The sequence below is a fragment of the Micromys minutus genome (genome assembly GCF_963924665.1).
Source record: "Micromys minutus genome assembly, chromosome: 10".
Taxonomy (NCBI): Eukaryota; Metazoa; Chordata; class Mammalia; order Rodentia; family Muridae; genus Micromys; species Micromys minutus.
In genome coordinates this window covers 15,225,312-15,243,882 of record NC_137979.1, presented here as the reverse complement: position 1 = coordinate 15,243,882, position 18,571 = coordinate 15,225,312, and the positions used below count along the sequence as shown (strand labels likewise).

General features: G+C 49.6%; 1 protein-coding gene across 2 annotated transcripts in view; it reads right to left on the bottom strand.

Annotated features, from left to right (window-relative positions):
* Positions 1 to 17,902, bottom strand: part of PMP22 (peripheral myelin protein 22) — a 30,251-nt gene extending 12,349 nt beyond the window's left edge. The window contains exons 1-3 of one of the 2 annotated variants that reach the window (XM_080923569.1): positions 17,748 to 17,902; positions 13,753 to 13,869; positions 12,532 to 12,631 (exon numbers count right to left, since the gene is read on the bottom strand). In XM_080923569.1, the coding sequence (XP_080779695.1) occupies positions 12,532 to 12,631; positions 13,753 to 13,830 (178 nt within the window). In that variant the 5' untranslated portion in view covers positions 13,831 to 13,869; positions 17,748 to 17,902. Of the gene's footprint in view, positions 1 to 12,531; positions 12,632 to 13,752; positions 13,870 to 15,330; positions 15,460 to 17,747 lie in introns of those variants that run through there. The other variant, XM_080923570.1, reaches the window with a different exon arrangement.
* Between the last annotated feature and the right edge of the window lie 669 nt (positions 17,903 to 18,571).

The following is an 18,571-nucleotide window of genomic DNA, read 5'->3' as shown; positions in this document are numbered from 1 at the left end:
TTTTATTGAAGAACAAAAAAGCAATGTTAATGATGTTCGGGACAAAAACACTCAAAGCTGTAAAACTCCGATTTTATCAAAAATAGCAAGCAATGTGATGTTATTCCTGTAAATATTTCAACTGGGATTTGACAGTGTGATTCAAAACTTCAGCTGAACGATGGCTGTAGCTCAGCTTTGCTGAGTGCTTGCCCAGTCTACACAAAGCCTTGACTGTGGATCCCAGTGCTGTATAAAGTAGGGGTGGTGACTATTGAAAGATCAAGGTCATCCTTGGCTACCTAGCAAGTTCAAGGCCAGCCTGGGTTACAGGACACTCTGTCTCAGCAAATAAAATAAATAAAATAATAGCACAACAAATGGAAGATCAACAATGTAAAATAAATGGAGGAAAACCAGAAAAGTAAACAAAAAATTGCCAGACATCAAACACAGACCTCCATGTGTCTATTACGTTACATGCTGTCTGTAAGTGATACACTCAACAAAATGTATCTATGACAAATAATTAAAACATTGTATATGCAAAGCTTCTAACATTTTAGCAAACCAAACCATATGTTCTAGTCAAGATAATGTTAAAAGTAGGGTAGGGCAGAAGGAGGACTTTGAATGTATAGATACAAACTTAGCATACATTAAACACAGTTCAAAAGCCCAAAGGAAGAAAAATGACCTCACAGATGCACAAGATCAGGCTTCAGAGGAATCAGAGAGCCAAATGTAACATTTAGCGGCCACACGGATATGTGACTCACAATTGTCATCTACCCAAGTCTAAAAAAAAAAATAAGTTTTCAAAGATAGTATCAGATCTGGAGCGATGGCTCAGTGGTGAAAGCACTGGAACAAGCTATAGTGGAAGAGAAACTCCCAAAAGTTCTCTTACTTCCCACATACATATGGTGACACATGAGCAAGGCATTAATAACAAACAGAATGTAATGCACATCACATCACCTGGATCAAAATGATCCACTGTTTACAAAAATAGGGCCAACACTACAGACTTCTATACCCAAAACTCCTCCGAAAGAGCACATTTAAATTTTTCAATGCTTAAGACATAAAGAACCCAATAATTTAACATCTGTATCTAGGAATAAGTACTTGCACACATACTCCAAAACATACTTAAACATCAAGGGGTAAAATTGAAAGTAAAGGAGTCACATCCAGGAGCTGCCGCCTTCAGGGAGCAAAGCCTGCCTTTCATGCCTTTCCTAGAAAAATACCAACAAGAAGAGGGATTGAACTTTCAACTCAAAGAGCTAGAAAGAAAGAAATTCAAAATTGAGTACAGATTGGTGGAATTAATCCGGGTGGTCACAGTGGTGTCTCTTGTATCATCGGGAGTAATGAATTAGCACATCTCCCTTGGAGTTTCCTTTCCAGTCTCCTGTAGCAGTGAATTAAGCTCTCTGTCCACACTGAACTTACAGCAGTGGAAAATGACAAATTAGACAGAGGGACCTTCATAAGACCCCAAGACAATAATGAGTAAAATGTGCACACATCATGGGTCACTGAAACACACCAGTGTGCACCCAGCATGTGTCATTCTGAAAACACACCAGTGTTCACCCAGCATGGGTCATTCTGAAAACACACCAGTGTGCACACAGCATATGTCATTCTGTAAACACACCAGTGTGCACCCAGCATGGGTCATTCTGGAAACACACCAGTGTGCACCCAGCATGGGTCATTCTGGAAACACACTAGTGTGCACACAGCATATGTCATTCTGAAAACACACCAGTGTGCACACAGCATGGGTCATTCCGGAAACACACCAGGAGACAGTACTTGCTCAGTATATCCTACAGAAAAGTAACAAAGGTCTGTCATTCTGATGCCCAGGGGAACCCTGGGAGCTTCAGTCATGATGGGGGGGTAGCCAAAAATTCTCTCACTGGATCTACATCTTTTGATTTCTTTTTAATGAGGAGAGTGTGTACTCTTCACCATCTGAAGCTTTCACATCCAAAGACTCAACCAGACAAGCCAAAGATTTGTTAAAAGCTGTGCCCATAGTGCGCGCACACACACACACACACACACACACACACACACATTCTTTCTCTGCACGCCGTTAATAGTACAATGACAACTATTTACACAGGCTTATGCAAAGATTATACACAATGCTAACTACCCACTGAACGTGAGGAACTTGCATTCGTGAGGATTTTGGCATTATGCCTAGGACAAGTCCATGCTCCAATGACAGGCAACTTCATTATCTAAACATTTAAACAGGTTTAAAAATTATAAGGCAATGAAGATGCGACATCAGTGGTAAGGGGGTGGAGCGGCCGCAAAAATTCCAGGATTTCTGGGCAAGAAGAGAGATTCTGATTTCATCAAATGCTACCCACCAGGCTTTGCTTTAGGGCACCATGGTGTTGACAAGCAGAGCCAGGACTTCAGAAAAGCAGCCTTCATGGCAGTCCCAAGGCTGCACAAGGGGGAGCCTGCAGTGCCCTAAAGGGGTTGCTCAGCTCCCCTGACAGTGCTCCCCAGCCAGATTAGGAAGAGAGGGGATGGGCAGAGCAGAGGGGCAGGCGCTTGATTCCATGTGAGAACAGGCAAAGCCATGCTCCCTAGCATCACATGCATGTACCCCAGTTGGAGCAACCCGGAAGTGCCTGTGCTGCATGCCTCTGCTCGACACCCACTTAACTCGCCTCTGGGAGACTCGAACTCCCCATAGCTTGAGCTACTAACCCAGACCACAGGGTTGCAATGAGTTGGGCTTCTGTGAAAGCCCCGTTAGAGGAGGGTGGGGAAGCTGGGGCCTGAGACCCTGGGGTTCAACTGCCTTGGCAGCAGGGAAGGAGGAAGGAGAAGGGAGGAAGGAGCCATGGGAAAGAAAGCCAATCCTGCGCACACAGATGTGCTGAGCAGCAGAGAATCAACCCTTTACATAGTGTGCCCGGAGGCTCCATTTCTAGACATCTCCATCCCGGTCACACGAAGCAGTGTTGTACTGGTGAACTCAGAGTTCACAGAAACGAGAGGATCGGTGCACCAAGCAGAACTTTAGAAAGCGTTTGAGACAAGCTTGATTTCACTGTGTAGCTCTTCCCCATAGCATAGCAGCAGGGTAAAGCACCAGAAGAGAAGTCAGCTCGCCCATTAAGCTCCAGAGGTTGCTGGACCTTGGCAGTGACTACTCGGCTGCTCTGTAGGACAAAAACCGGCACACCGCCGGCATGCAAACCAACGATGTGACTGACCCACCCGATAAACCCTCATTTAGTAAGTCAAATGGTAGCTGTCCTTTAGCCCCCAAGACTAGCGTTTGCCCACTTTTGCACTAGCACAGAAAGAAGCTAGTAAGGGCAGTAGAGAGAAACAGAAGGAGGTTGGGGAGAGACTGCTACCAGTTTGGAACTTGTTTATGCAGATACAGTGGAGTGCAAAGGCCAGTATCCCAATGATGAACAAGCCCGGTGTGCCGATGTCTGCCTCCCCCACTGATTACAAGCCTATGATAACTTGTATGATATCAGAAGCCAAGCAACCCCCATCCTTTAGATTTCACTCAGTACTGAATGCGCAGTGGATACCTGGCAAATGTCACGAGGACTCTCAGTGTCAAGTCTAAGTTGATCTCAGCCCTTGGTGCTGAGCCCCAGAATAAAAAAGCCCTCCTGCTCTTAGGAAGCTTGCTGTTCCAATGAGGTCCCAAGGCTACAGACAACTTTCTATTGTGGGCTGTGGCTGTTGACAGGCCCATCCCCCAGAGCACCCAGGGGGTAGTGGTGGAGCCGGATTGGCAGAGTTTCCCTTCAAGGTCAGATTCCTGGCCAGAGCCAGCTGAGCAGAGAAGGAAGTGCATCTGCCCCCTCAGCTGTATTCTTAGCCTTGGGCCTACAGTCTAGTTGGTTAAGGCCCTGGAAACACAAACAGTCCAGCTGCTTCTCTAAGTATCAGCACCGAGCCAGCCTCTACCCCTGACCTCCGGTTCCCTCTGGGCAATTCGTGAATGGTTTCCTGATTCCTGAAGGAGAAGTCCAGGCTGTTTGGAATCTAGCTTAGTAGATATGTGACTAGTTTAGCATGCTCAATGGTACGGGTTAGATCTCCAAGATCACCCCCAAATAAAATGTATAAATGTCCTTATGTTGAAAATGGACAAAATGAAAGAAAGCTATTGGAGGGGTAAAATGACAAAGGCAGGGGTGAGCACTTCCCGTAGGCAGAGGGGCTGCACTATTTTCCAAGTCACATGACAACTCTGAGGGCAGGACCCCACCTCCAAATCCAACCCACTACCATTACACAAAAATCACCATTTTTCCTCATTTCTCAGTATGAATGTCATTCCAGAAATAGCTGGATTTCCAAGCAGCCTCCACCCTCAACAATGTGGCCTCTGCTCACCCATCGCCTACTGGCTTGATTGCCCGGCCGGAGTCCAGTATAGGTCCTGTCCCAGGGCCTTGGGCTCCTCTCCCAGCAGACCAGCAGAAAGTTTGAGATGAGAGTCAGGGCTCAGGCGAACATTGCCCTTGACCTCCCACAGCAAGCAAAATCAAACAGAAAAGCAAGGCATGGCCCCAGGGCTCATAGAGACCATGACTGTCACTCCAGAGGTGTTTCAGTGGGAAAAAGCTGTGGCCTGACATCAGTAAGAACCAAGTGCCCAGGAGTAGAAAAAATTGTCACCATCAGGGACTCCAAAGACACCTGGTGGCAGGCTGAATGTCACTAATCCAAAAAAAAAAAAAAAAAAAAAAAAAAAATCTGAAACTGTCACAGGGTAAAGTTCTTCTCCTGGTTCTCCTGGTCCAGTGTGATAAATGGACTCATTATGACAGTGTGCCCAGTCTTAATATAGATTACTAGCAAAAAAAACCAGGGCATCTGGTAGTCTGCCCATTTTGCTAGACGTAGACCAGTATAAAAGAGCATGCATTCCTGGGGCCTCACCGACTTGTTTCTCCACTACAGCACACAGGAAGTACCTGAAAAGTCAACCGGGTATTTGAAATCAGAGCCTTCCCTGACAACTCTGAATTTCGAATCCACAAAAGGTAAAGAAGGGGGAGGGGGAGATGATGTGTCATAGGAAGACATCTTTGCTTTTTTTTTTTTATTAACCAGTCAAACAGCTGAGCCAAACCCATAGATTCACATCAGAGACGCAAGACAATGTCACATTTGCTGTTCACCCAGATCATATAGTGGGGACCCAAGAACAATCTCACTAGCTCCAGAGAAGCCACAGAAGAGAGGAAACTACAGTCCCCCGCGACTAGAAGAGTTGTCAAACAGAGCAAAGGCTGCTGTCACCAGTGGTGGTTCAAAGGCCACTAGAGAGATTTCCAGTTCTTGAGGGTGAGCAACAGGACATAGTAAGCCCAAGTCTAGAATAACATCCCAGAAGAAAGCGCTCTTCCATTGCAGATCTCCATTAACCTCTGTCCCAGCTTCAGCTCAGAACTGCGTTCCCGTCTTTGCCTTCTCCACCTCAGCACCATCAGATCCCTGAACACCTTCCCTCACAGATTCAGGATATCCAAATGTGAGGAGCCAGCGAGACCAGTCCCCAGGGGCTGTTAAATCCCAGAGAAACCTTGCCGACACCTCAGCTGCCCGTTTTCCCCCAGCTCCATGAGCTCAGTCAGAGACTCCAAATCCCTACCTGTCTCTTGTCCCAACAAACCTAGACATCATTTCCAACCGCGCTTCTCACAGCCCTTCGTGTAATGCAGCAGCTAATGCAATCACCAGCCTGCCTCTTCCTCTGTTCCTTGAAATCAGCCAAGCCGCGCCCCGCAGCTCTAATGCTGGTTAAATGCTCTGAGAAGGTGGCCTGACCTGGCTTGTATCTTCTTTGTCATCAGGTCTGTCACTTTCCTTCACTCACACCCTGGACATCAACCTCAGCTCCTCACTGGTCCCCCTGATTCGTTTCCAAAACTTTCCACTCTCGGGATTGTTTCTTGATTAATACCTGTGCTCCCCCCACAAAAAAAAAAAAAAAAAAAATCAAAACAAAAAATGATGAGCTCCATGAAACCCGGCCTTTCTTACACCACCGTGTGACCACCTTCTGTCTGCAGGGTAGGATGACTCCCACACATGTGCAGAAGAGACAGCTGCAGCTCACTGCTGTCCATCTCCTGAGAAATGAAACGCTCTTTTGAAGTCTGGGTGTTCTCCATCACCAGCAGGCAAACTCGCAGTGAGTGCAGAGGCATCTGCAGACTTCTGGGGAAAGCCTTGGATTGCTGGAGACTCTGGAATGCCAGGGACTGTATTCTCAAGCTCTACGCTGCCATATCTGCCACCATTTGAGGTCACCATTCCCTCAGGTCAAGCCACGCCCAATCTCTCTCTCTCGGCCAGAAAGTTCCAAGGGTATTTTCTGGCCTCTGTGAAACCCTGAGGATGTGGCTGAAGTTTGGTTGTTGGGAACCCAGGTCTCACTGTGTTAATGATGCAGCATTACCCTCCCGGGCTCAGGCAGGCCCTTCTCACTCCAGCCTCACACCTAAAGTTTTTAAACAGCCAAGGCTGGGAATGCTCCAGGGTAAGTCCCAGACACTGACATCTGATAAGAAAGTCAGGAGTTAAAACAGCCCAGCCCAGCCCAGCCCAGCCCCCAGATTCCACTTTTCCTGCTAGAGAATCCATGAGATCCTGAAAAATCAAGAAGAGCCTTTACTGAAGCAGAGATTATGAGCTGGTCTGGGCAGCCACAGAGATTTTAAATTGTGAAATGCTAGCCCATAAATGCAGAGGGCCTTTGGGTTTCCTGAGGTCTGGCCGAAGGCTGAGCCACAGCAATGCTCTAGTGACCTTGCAAAAATGGCAGTGTCCCCAAAGGCAAGAATGAGATTTAAAAAAAAAAAATCTGGCATCATTTTGTAAGCAGAGACAAAAGAGACCACCAGCGGAGGCAGGATGTGTGCTTTCTGCTTCTCAGCCTAAGCAATGCCACCCACAACCTGTTACCTGCTATGTGTCTGTTGTTGTCATTTAGAATGGAAAAAAAGGGCAAAAGAGTTCTGCTGGCTTCTGCTCTGGTCCCTATCCACCCTCTGAGACAGAAATTCTCTGCAGCTGAGAGAGATCCAATTTCACCAGAGAGCCTGCAGGGCATCTCCTAAGCGATGGCAAAGTCTGTGCGCCTGGTTATACCCCTCATGTACCAGGATGAGAATACACTTTCTCTCTAAAATGATGTCTTTAAAATAGACATCTTTGCTGTTGTTGTGGATGGCCCTGGTGCTGTTTGTGCTCTGGTATTAATTCTGCTTCCTAAAGAGGGGCTGCCCACAAGGACAGGTAGTTCAGTACTCAAGTGATCTCAAGTGAACCTTCTCCCCATTCTAACTGGTCAAATAAAGGCTAGAGCCTGTGATTGGGCAGTGGAGAGGAAAGGTAGGACTTGAGTTCTTAGTTGGGCAGGAGAGAGGATGGAGGAAGAGATGGAAGCCAATATGGAGCAGAACCAGATGGCCCGGAGAAACTGCAAGCAGCAAGGGGTCTCACAGCTGGGGAATAGATTAATATAGTGATAGATCTGTCCAATCTGGGCACATATCTTATAAATATAATAACAGGGCTGTGTGTTTTATATACACGCTTGTTGGGGTAAGAAATTATCACTGGGATCCAATTCTTCTGCTCCGGGCCAGGTCTACATACGTGAAATCAAGAATTGGAAATCACTTCTGTGCATTTTTTTAAAAAATGGAAATTCAAAACACAAGGCACCAGTTCACTTTGTAGCAAGGCAGATACCTGCACAGACCTCAAGCAGTAGCTCCTCAATAAATTAGCACCCACCAGAACCTCTTTACTTATTTGAAAAGCCAGGGTCCAGTCAAAGCTATATGACTCCAACTCATCCCTCTAACATAAAATCCTTTCTATATTTTCTGATTGTGAAAATAAAGGTCTCCAGGAGGAACATCTGTAAAGCAGAAAAGTTTGGGGGTTTTTGTTTTGTTTTAAGTGTTGAGAATCTTATCAGCCAGACATTTTGGAACTCCTGGTAGGGTTCCCCCAGGGTATGCCTTAGGAATGCTTCTGTAAGAAAGCAGATCCCCTACAGTCTAGAGCAGACTGGGTGTCACGGAATACCGAGGTTAGAAAGGCCACAAGAGGCACAGGCTCCTTGCTAACAATGGAAGAATCTAAGGACACTCCCTTCTCTGGCCCACTATGCTATCTCACCCTGTTCCTCTTTGCCTGTGATCTTGTGCTCTTGCGTGGTCGTTCCCCTCCGAACAGCTCCCACCACCCATCACACACACATACACACACACACACACACACACACACACACACACACACACACATACACACACACACACACACACAGGGGGGGGCAGAAACACACAAATGCACATGCGCACGTGTGCGGAAGAGAGGCAGGAAGTGGCGAGAAGAGAGGAGAATCCTGAATCCTGATATTGTTTACATCCAAGCAGGAAAGAAAATGCTGGAAGTCCAGAAGAGAGGAGACCCTTCCAGCCAATCCCCCTGGGCTTTTCCAAGACTGTCACTTGGAAACGGAGGCCAATGAGGCCTCAGAAAGCTTGGAAAACCCACTAATGGGACCAGGTTTTATTTTTTAAAACTTCATCCTGGCTTCAGCTTGGAAAACCAATCACAGAGGAACAAAAACAAATCAAAGCCATCTAATCGGAAGCTGCCTCTGAGTGTTTGGCAGTTCAGGGGACCGTGACAGCACACACTGGACAGGATGACTCACGAGACCCAGGGCCCTGAGAAGGGAGAGGATCACACAAAGGGCAGACTCCAGCTGTTGGGCAGGTTGGGTGGTGAAGCGCTATTCGCTATGATACTAGCCAGTGAGAAAGATGGTCAAGGATCAGGGTGCAGGGTGACTCGGGATGATGGCTTGGGTGGGGTCTCATAAACAGCCCACCAGAACTGTCTGGCAGGTGTCTGCAAACGGGATTCTGGAGCTTGGAAGAGAAAATGGTGTGGAAGAAAACAAAGCCCCCCCCCCCCCCCCATGGATAAAGGACTCCAAGATTTTCCTACGCCTGAGGAAGCGATCATGGGAAGCTAGGGAGGGAGGTAGAAAAGGGGAAGAAGAGGGAAGTGGGGAGGAGAGGGAAGGAGAAAGAGGGAGAGGGAAATTCTGACATAATTCTACTCCATTTTTCTGCTTTCTGAGTAAGGTATGGTCTTGTAACTAAGCTCCAACAGAAGGAAGAAATGAATGAAAGCGTTTCCGGGCACCTTCCACTAAAGGGGTAAAAAGGTCAAACAACGCTTTCACTAAGGTGGCCTAAGACCCTCAGAAAATATGGATAATCACATTATAATTCATAGCAGTAGCAAAATGAGAGTTACGAAGTAGCAACAAAAATAATTTTATGACTGGGGGTCAACTCAACACGAGGAACTGTATTAATGGGTTGCAGCATTAGCACTGTTGAGAATCACTGGTTTGGGGTCTGGACAAGATGTCTGGCGCTCCAGCAGCCTTTACATTCATGGAGATGAAAACCAACCACCAAAGATGGCAAAGACGTGAGCTAGAAAGTACCTATGTGTCTCAGGCTCTTACAAGAGGTAGTAAATAAACTCATTTGCCACACTAACATGAAGATAATCTGCCCAGTGGAGTCAACCCTATTACTAACTAGCCAGATGGTCTCCTATGTCCTATCTTCTTGCAATAGGCCATCACTCAGACAGAGTATCTCTCCTCTGTCTATAAATCCTGTCTACCCTAGGGAGGATGGGTCACATTCTGCCTCCCACTAAAGACTGATCTTCCACTTCCTCCCTGAGCTCTGGTACTGTCTGCCTGCCCCCTCTCTTGAGCACCTGGCCTGGGGTGCCTCTATAGAGACTCATGTCCCCACACCTATATACCCTGACTCCTCACTGAGGTTTAGCATCAGCAGGGGCAAGACCCCTGGCTGCCAAGGCCAAGAGCTTCTGAGCCTCAGGGTGGGCCCCACAGAGCCAGTTCACCTCAGCAAGTGAGTGACTCCATTTAGAAAAAGTGAGGTGACAAGAGGCTAGAGTCAAAAACACCCCTGCACAAAGAGGTAGCTTTAAGAAAAGACCTGATACACCTTCCGGCTTGATAGCACGGCAGATATTAGGTTGCCTGAGAGTACAACCAGGTAGGCCCCACCCACATGGCCATGTGGCTTCAATGACAACAAAGCTGGCCCCTGGAGAGAGGATAGAATATTTGTGTCGCTTCAGAGATACCGTGGGCTGGAGCTAAAACAGTGGCATGTACCTGTGATGTCCCAGCTACTCAAGGAAGCTGAGGCAGGGGGATTTCTTTGAGCCCAGGAACTCCAGACCAACCTTAGCTGCAGCAAATTTCACTGGAGGATAACATAAACAGGAAGTGCACACTTGATACACATCCTTTACAAAGTACTATTGATAACTATTACTTCAAAAAAAAAAAAAAAAAGCTTGCTTCCAGCATTCTAAGAGCAAGCACAACTGACTTAATTCTAAGAACTAAACGCAGTTCATTCATGAAGGTGGCCCAATGCTTTAAATGTTCTGTACTTCGTAACTGTATTGTTGAACAACTCATTGTTGAACACCACAGGACAGGCAAAGCAGGCCCAGAGGGCTGATCACTCAGAACTTAGGCGTAACATGCTGACACACCAGGATGACGTCAGCAGAGGTAATTACTACTCCGGAAATTTAAACAGAAACTCCTCATTTAGAGTAAGCCTAAGTGGGAGCAAGCCCAGCGTCTCTGGGGCCTTTCCTGAGTGCCTCAGAAGCCCATTATTGTCAGAGTTGTGACCTGGGGTTCCCAGAAAAGCCACCAAGCACACTTGGAATTATGCTAACAAACTAAGCCAAGTCAGTGTGGACTAGCTCAGGAAGATTAATATGCCAGGTATAGAGAAGCTGAGGGGTAAGTTTCCTCTTTAAAACAGCATTTGTGCCCCCTTTAAGATGTGCTTCTGACATCAAGGGACAGCTAATTACCGAGCAGAAAGACACAGAGTTTGGGCCAGTTAACAGACTGTATCTTCTTTTCTCTCTCTTGCAGACAGTTTGTGCACTCCTCAGTTTCTCTGTCCCCTCGTTTCGGTTGAAACTCGGGCAGCTTTGATACGCCTGCCAAAACTGCTCCCTTCCGGGCCTAAGAGTCTTGAATCCTGTGCCAACCCCACGTGGCCAGATGCCACTTGGGGACAGCGCCTGTGGACACCAGGCCCAGGGCCCCAGAGAAAGCGGACTTTTACAGGCTGCCTTGCCACCTTTGGCCACTAGATGGCAGTGGAGAGCCAGGAGACACATATCATCAATGTACAAGAAACTTCTGCCAGAGCTGAAGCGGTTGAAACCTGATGCTGTGGCTTTGGGGGACCAAGACCAACATTCTCAAGCCCTCGTGAACAGTGCACTTACTTGGCTGCCAACACACCATGCAACCTCTAGGACGGTTTCAATTTAGTGAGCCACACACACTCAGATGAAGACCCATTTAGAAAAATGACCGAGGTCTTTTGCCTTGTCCCCCGCCCTAGAACAGTGAAAATTTCAAAGAACTTTTCACCTCTCCTCAATATGGCTAGGTTACCAGTCCCCATTTCTACTGGGACTAAGACTAAGATCATTTATTTGCAACACTTCAGTAATATTCCTGCAGAGTCTAAAGGAAGAAAAATCCAGCCAAGGAAGTGGCTTGCACGTAGCTTGCACTTCACTGCCTGCTCTATGGGGCTGGGTATGAACTGATGGTTCCTCTCATGGACTGTGGCATATTCAAGCAAACAGGAAGGGGGGTAAGGGAGGGTGAGCAATTTACAGTAAGATTGGAAGCTGTCCTTAACTAGCCTTTCAAAGCTGGAATTCCAGGCCTCCGGGGAAACACAAGACCCGAGTCTTGGCACCAATCTCATTCCCACATATCCATCAGAACAGCCCAGACTCCCTGCTGAGCATTCCCAGTGTTCCCTCAATTTCATCTTCAGCCTTGTTTCCAACACCCCACAGCCAAAGATGCCGAGAGTGAAGGAGAAACACAGTTTTTGAAGAAGAATCCATAGGCTCAGTTTATGATGCTAAATGGTACCCCTGTGGCCCAAGACCTAGGAAGGCAGTCTAACCAGGGGGCCCAAACCTGGCTGGGCCATATGCAGGAAGGCCCAATTGCCTGCAGCTGCAGTGGGGGTGGTGCAGGACATCTGATAGAGATGGCCACCAAACCCAAAATGTCCACAGTATTACCTGTTGCTGTGGGATCTGTTTTCAGTGTGTCCTGACATTCTACCTTCTCTTCTTACCTGTGTCCATATTTCTTGGTCCCCAAAGAACACTACCCAAAGTGACTGGGACAAGCGGAAGGTGGGGCTCAGGAAGAGTCATGGTGAGACAACTGTCCCCTCCCCCTCACGTTAGATTCATTCAGACACATTTCACCCCCACCCCAGTAGGGACTTTTTAGACCAGAGCCTCAAGAATTGCTCGTTTCAGGTGCAAAAGAAGACCCGCCAGGGCCAGTCTGCGCAGGGCACAAGACTAGTGTCTCACCGCTCACTGATGAGGAGTAGCAATGCTGGACGGCTCCCAAGGCGGATGTGGTACAGTTCTGCCAGAGATCAGTCGTTTGTCCATTGCCCACGAGCCATTGCTGCAAACAGTCAGACACGCCCAGTCAGTGAAGCAGTGAGGATTGAAGGAGCAAAGGCCTCATCCCCTGGATGCCTGGCCCTCCCCCCCCCATTCCTCCCTCCCTGGTAAAGTTGACAGCTGTGATCAGAAATTAGGGGAGACGGTTTGGTATGGGCATCACGTGAAGGAGGGAGCACTGTTTTGTATGTGAAAGGCACTTTGGAAGCAGAGAGGTCCCAGACAGCCAGACTCATACAAATGGTGCTATGTGAAGAAGTGTAAGGCACAGCAGCAACCAGGGACTTGCCCAAGGACAACTGTACCCTCAGCACATTTATACCTGCTGGGTGTCACTGCTAGCCACGACTTCTCCAAGCCTTCTTTTTTTTTACACATATTCAGGGGTAGGTGGGGATCAAAGTCTTAATGTAGCCCAGGCTGTCCTCAAACCCTCCAATGTAGCCAAGAATGGTGTTGAATTTCTGACCCTTCTTCTACCGGAGGAAGTGCTGAGGTTGCAGGCATTCACCACCACACACCTTCCCGAGTGTGCCATGCACACACCTTCCCGAGTGTGCCATGCTAACTACGCCCTGTGCCAACTAAGCTTATTACTCCTACGGCCCTGTCAAGATTAGCAACAGCCACGGTCATAATTAAAGATCGTGTAAATACTAACGCAATGAACATATATACCAAGGATCCTAAGCCACACTTCCAGCCTGCCTCGCATTAAGTCATTAAAGCCAGAAGCACACACCTTCATTTTCAAGAACGCAAATTTTAGATGAATTAGTCCCGTCCAGCTCCTTTCAGTGGACAGTCCTCTAAGATACTATGGTCCCTGCTTGCTGCAATACTGGCTTGAGACCCAAGCGGCTACGTTCTTCTAGCCATTGCTCAATTCCTACCCCTGACACTGGCCTAACTTTCTCAAGGGACTCAAAAGAAAGCGGGTGGCAAAGAAGTGCGACCACAGAAAAGTGCTGGGGCCTCTGGGCCATCCAGCTGTCTGCAAATATCACTCCCGTTTGGCATCCGGGTAAGCACTCACTGGGACCTCAGAGCATGGAGAGCTGCTGCCCCTCAGAGAGCCTCCCCTGCCCTCAGTCCCCCCTCCACCCCACCCCAGGCACTCACGCTGACGATGGTGGAGACGAAGAGCAACACTAGCACGGCGATGTGGAGGAACAGGATCCCCAACAAGAGTAGGAGCATGGTGGCTGGGAGTTGGGAGCGGGATCGGTGGAGCGTTGCCTGTGGGGAGAGGAAGGCGGGTGTGAGGCCGCTGGCCCGGACCCGGGGGCCTTGCTGGCCGGGAGGGGGCGGCCGCCACCATCCATGTCCCCGCCCAGTGCCCGCCCGCGATCCAACATCTTTTTGCCTTCGGAACAAAACAAGCAAGTGGTACGCACGTCTCAATCACCCCGGGAGGCGCGCGGAGGAGAGGAGTTTCCTGAACGATGGGCCGAGGCCACAGCAAGCCTCCGCCCAGCCTGGGCGCCTCTCAGGGCCCATGGGACTTGAGAAGCTACAGAGGCCACGTCCCTGCCCCAGTCACAGGGCGGATTCCCCCGGGGAAGGGAAGCTCAGCAGGCGGCGCCAGGCTCACAGCCAGAGGCCCGGGGTCGCCCGCCGCCCGAGGCTGGTTTCCCAGACCCCAGCGAGCCCCACATTCCGTTACTTGCCTCTTAAGTTTCCACCCGTTTTTTGCCAGCGGAGAGAAGCCGCCCCGCCCCCAGCTCGGCCTAGATGCTGGAGGCTGGGGAGCGGGAGAGCCAGGCGGGCTGGAGGACTGCCCGGCTCTGAGCTTCCCGCGCGCAGTGTTCCGCGCGCCTTCCCTGCGCCCCGGGGGGTTAAGAGCCTTCAGCCCCGCCAGCTCCTCCTGCGCCCCCTGGACGGTCCCCCGGACAGCTAGGCTGAGCCCGCACACGCCGTCTCAGTCCAAAGCCCCATCCCGAGTGGATGCGCCAGCAGCCCTATCCCGGGGTGCCGCTGACTTAGGGGAAAGAGACAGTGCGTAAAGGGTTGATTGCCTCTAAGAATTCTCGCTGGTCAGAGCTGGCAAGACCTGTCTTTCGGAGGTCCGGAGATACTCTCTCCTAGTTCCAACTCCACAGACTTTAGGGAGCTAAAGCTTGATGATCTGATAGTGAACGTGTACAGCGGTGAACGACCTGGCTACAGACGAGTGAACCAGTTAAAGATAGAGCCTTGGGCCAAGAAGACTTCTAAATTAGCTTTGACAAGTATTCTATCCCAGACACGTCCATTTTCCTCCCAAGGAAGCACATCAAAGACAAAATAAAAATAAAAAATAAAAAAGCACCAGGAATGCACTGAAGATATAAGCAGGCTTTCCCCCATGATTTCTAGAAAATTCAAATTACATCGGATGGCTTCAAGTAGCAGAGAGCCTGTGGCTAGATCCTAAAGGACCAGAGGGCCAGGTATTTTAACAGTACATCCTCTGGAAAGAATCGCAAGGCCGCCCAGCCACCCTCTATCCAGACACCACCACCACCCTGGTCTGAACGAAGCAGAAAACAGTCCTAGGCGTGTCCCTCGGATAGGCCAGGAACTGGCAGCGGTCTCAGTGTTCCTGCCACAAGGCGGCCCTATGTCGGGTCGGTACCCTGTCCTCTCTTTAGGCACACCATCTCCAGATGATTCCCAGCTTTATTTCCCCCACCTTCTTCACTTTCCCTACCAACTTACTTTCAGTTCAAAGGGACAACAGTCTCAGAGCAGAGTAGCCTCAGGCACAAACTCCGGTGCGTCCTCTGGGTTGCTGGCGTCCCCAAAGACAGCCTGCTGCGGGGCAGAGCGCGCGCAAAGCAAGGGGGCAGTGGGAGGCTCCTGGCGTTCCCCCTTTAACGGGAACTACGCCCTGTTTGCGTCGCTGCAGAAGGGTGTGTCCCGGGGTCAGCGTGTGCGGGAGGGCGGGCCTCCCCAGGAGAGGGGGCAGGCGGGCGGGGCGCCGACTGCCAGAGACAGTTACTCGGACATAAAGACACCCCCGGGGGAAAAAAAAAAACAGATCTCTGTAAAACCTAGACTTTTACTCCAAGCTGGAGGCCCTTGGGTTTCTTACCTCTCACCTCCCCTAGCTCTGTGGTACTTGGGCTCTGGTTAACCAATACATTGTACCTTCGCCCCTGCCCCTTCAGTCCACATGGATAAAGCTCGCTAGATTTCCTGCCCACCCCGCTGCCGCACTCCGCCCCAAGGGCACAGTGCTGAGTTTTGAGAGCAGTAAAGTGAACTGTGCCCATTTGGGGACTGTGAAGCTGGATCCCCTCGCTAACTGTCAGCCAAGACCTCTCAGGTCCTGGCACACCTAAATTGCGCTGGGGTCTTAACTGGGCCAGTCTTTAAAACACCCATCCCCACTATCCCTGTCTGTACCTCGAAAGTATACTGGCTTACTGGTATTCAGGGGACATCTCTACAGAACTATGCTGGGACCCAAATCCAGGAGAGGGGGGAAGGAGGAGGAAAATCCAGGCTTGACAGACAGGGGACCCTAGGAACTAGCTCCTCCTAGGCTTGGCAAAACCCGATTTTACAGCCGCCTATATGCTCCAGGCAAAGTTTGCCTGAGGCTATCTGGCCTGGCTCCCAGCCTTGGCTAGAATCCTGGCCGTGGGGGTAGGAGATGAGCGAAGTGGCCGTCTGAGGTGCGGGAAGAGCAGCTAGAGAAACTAGCTGATTCACCGCCGCTTGAGTGTGGCCGCCCTGAGTTAAGGAGGGAGAGGCTAGCCAGCTCTTCTTGGAGACGTGCCCAACTATGCATCAGATCACCTGTATCGGCTGACAGAGCAAGGAGCCAGTGTGTTATAGTCCCTCCGGCACATCCACACCCTCCTTACCTCGTCGGAGCAGTGTGTCATACAGCCCTGGGAGACCCAGCTAGTGCCATATATTATTTTGCTATTTGAAAGTTAGCTGCTATTTGAACGAATTGTATACGCTTGCTCGTTAAATTAAAAAAAAAATAGTAAGCTTGAAGGATTCTTCTGACAGTGATCTTTTAAATTTTCTCATCGGATGAGAAAAGAGTATGTGGGACACTTTTCATCATGTCCTGCCAATGCCAAGTGTTGTACCTGGGCTTGGCACACAGGAGGCTGAGAGGGGACGCTGTGCAGTGCCAGCTCTGCACTCCGGACACAGCCTGATCCCTCCTGTGGTGAGCGGCTGCTGCCTACACTGAAGGGCGTGGTGATCCTTAAGGACCTGCTCAGAGCCATTAGCTGTGTGTCAGGAACAAAACACAGGCTCGGTCCCCAAACGCACCACTATCCTAAGGACACCGTACTTAATGACCACAGCCCTTCACGGCAGGTCTGGCCGCCTCGGCACTAGGATAGATGAGAGAATACCCAGTGAGAACGTGCAGCTGGTGAAGGGCTAAGGTAATGGAAATAGATGTTTCCTGGGTCGTTTATTCTCAGTTAGACGTATCCTAGAAGTCATCTCTGCACCCTTACCCCAGGCCATAAATAAGCTGAACGTATTTAACTCTGGATTCTCTTCCCGGTCTGTTTCTTAGGCAAGCTTCTAAAGGTAGTCTACTATGCATCTTGAAAAGAGCACAGTTCTGGCTGCACCCACAGCTGGCTCCTCCCCTTTTTCGAACTCTGGATTTCGGTCAACAGTCCCTTAGGTCATAGTCACACCACAAGCTGCCAGAAAGGTGACCCCTTCTGTCCCTCCGCTGCCTCTTGCTTCCTGGCCAACTCCTAGTGCTAGAGAGAAAATGCTCCTGAGGAAATGCTGAGCACGCGTGGCCACACCCAGAGCCTGCCGGCCACAGGTGGCAGTGGCCATGCCCCAGCCCCAGTTGTCAGCTGGGTGGATGCTGCTGCCTCACCCTAGGTAAGGCCATCTACCCACCATCCCCCCCCCTTCTCTTCCAATCGGGGTGTATTCCGATGCTACATGCTCTCGGGCCACTCACTTACCTCCCCAGCCAAATACACACCCAGCTTTAAAGCGAGAATTTGAGAGCTCCCGAGTCTCTCATGACCTGTGTGTGTCTTCACCACAGTCTTTTTCTTCTGCAGGTGACAATGGACGGGAACCGAGCCACCCTACACTGCCCAGAGACACTATTTGCCTATAAAACTCACCAGACCAATGGTGTAACCCCTTCCTCCACGTGGATTTCTTTGCAGTCCGGAGCAAAGGTTGGGAGCCCTCCCCGCAGGACAGCAGATGCCCACAGCAGACCCAACTCTGAGCTCTGCTCCTTCCGGCCAGGCTCCCTGAGATGTTCTCTGGTGGAGCTCCCTGTAACTGAAGCTGCACTAGGGCGTCTTTCCAGTTTATTCAGGGGCTGGTCCAATGCTGGGATATGTCATGGTGGCCTGAGAGGTCCCCAGCCTCTACTATTTAAAGAGACAGTGTCCAGCTTGTGTAGCTTCCAGAATAAACTGATCCCAAGAGTCCCTGCCGGAAATGAACTTGGAATGAATTTGTGGTGTTCCTGAACCTGAAAGCTCGGGGCTGTTCTCCCCGGAAACACTGGCCTATGTACAGGCAAAGAGGTCCAGCCCATTCTTAGTAAGCTATCTGCAATTTCGAGTAGGTTCTGCAGGACTGAAATCTCCTGTGTATTGGGTATTTATATACAGTGCTACACAGTGCAGGAAAAAACATCATTGCATAGCATCCAGCATCCCAACAAGGCACAGATTATCCCATCAGCATCGTACCAGAGAACCATATATCTCAGTGTTACCCAAGTCAGGTTCATTTTGCTATATGCCTACTAAGCAAGAATCCATGCTATGTGCTCTTTCTGCCTTGACTCCCTCTGCCCCAGCATACCGTGCCTGCTGTGTATTAGAATGGAAGTTAGGGAGACATGTCTTCCAGCTCTTTCTTTAATGCATCTTTCCTCAAATCGCTATTAAATGTTGACCTTTGTGAGGTCACTCACTTCCAGTTAACA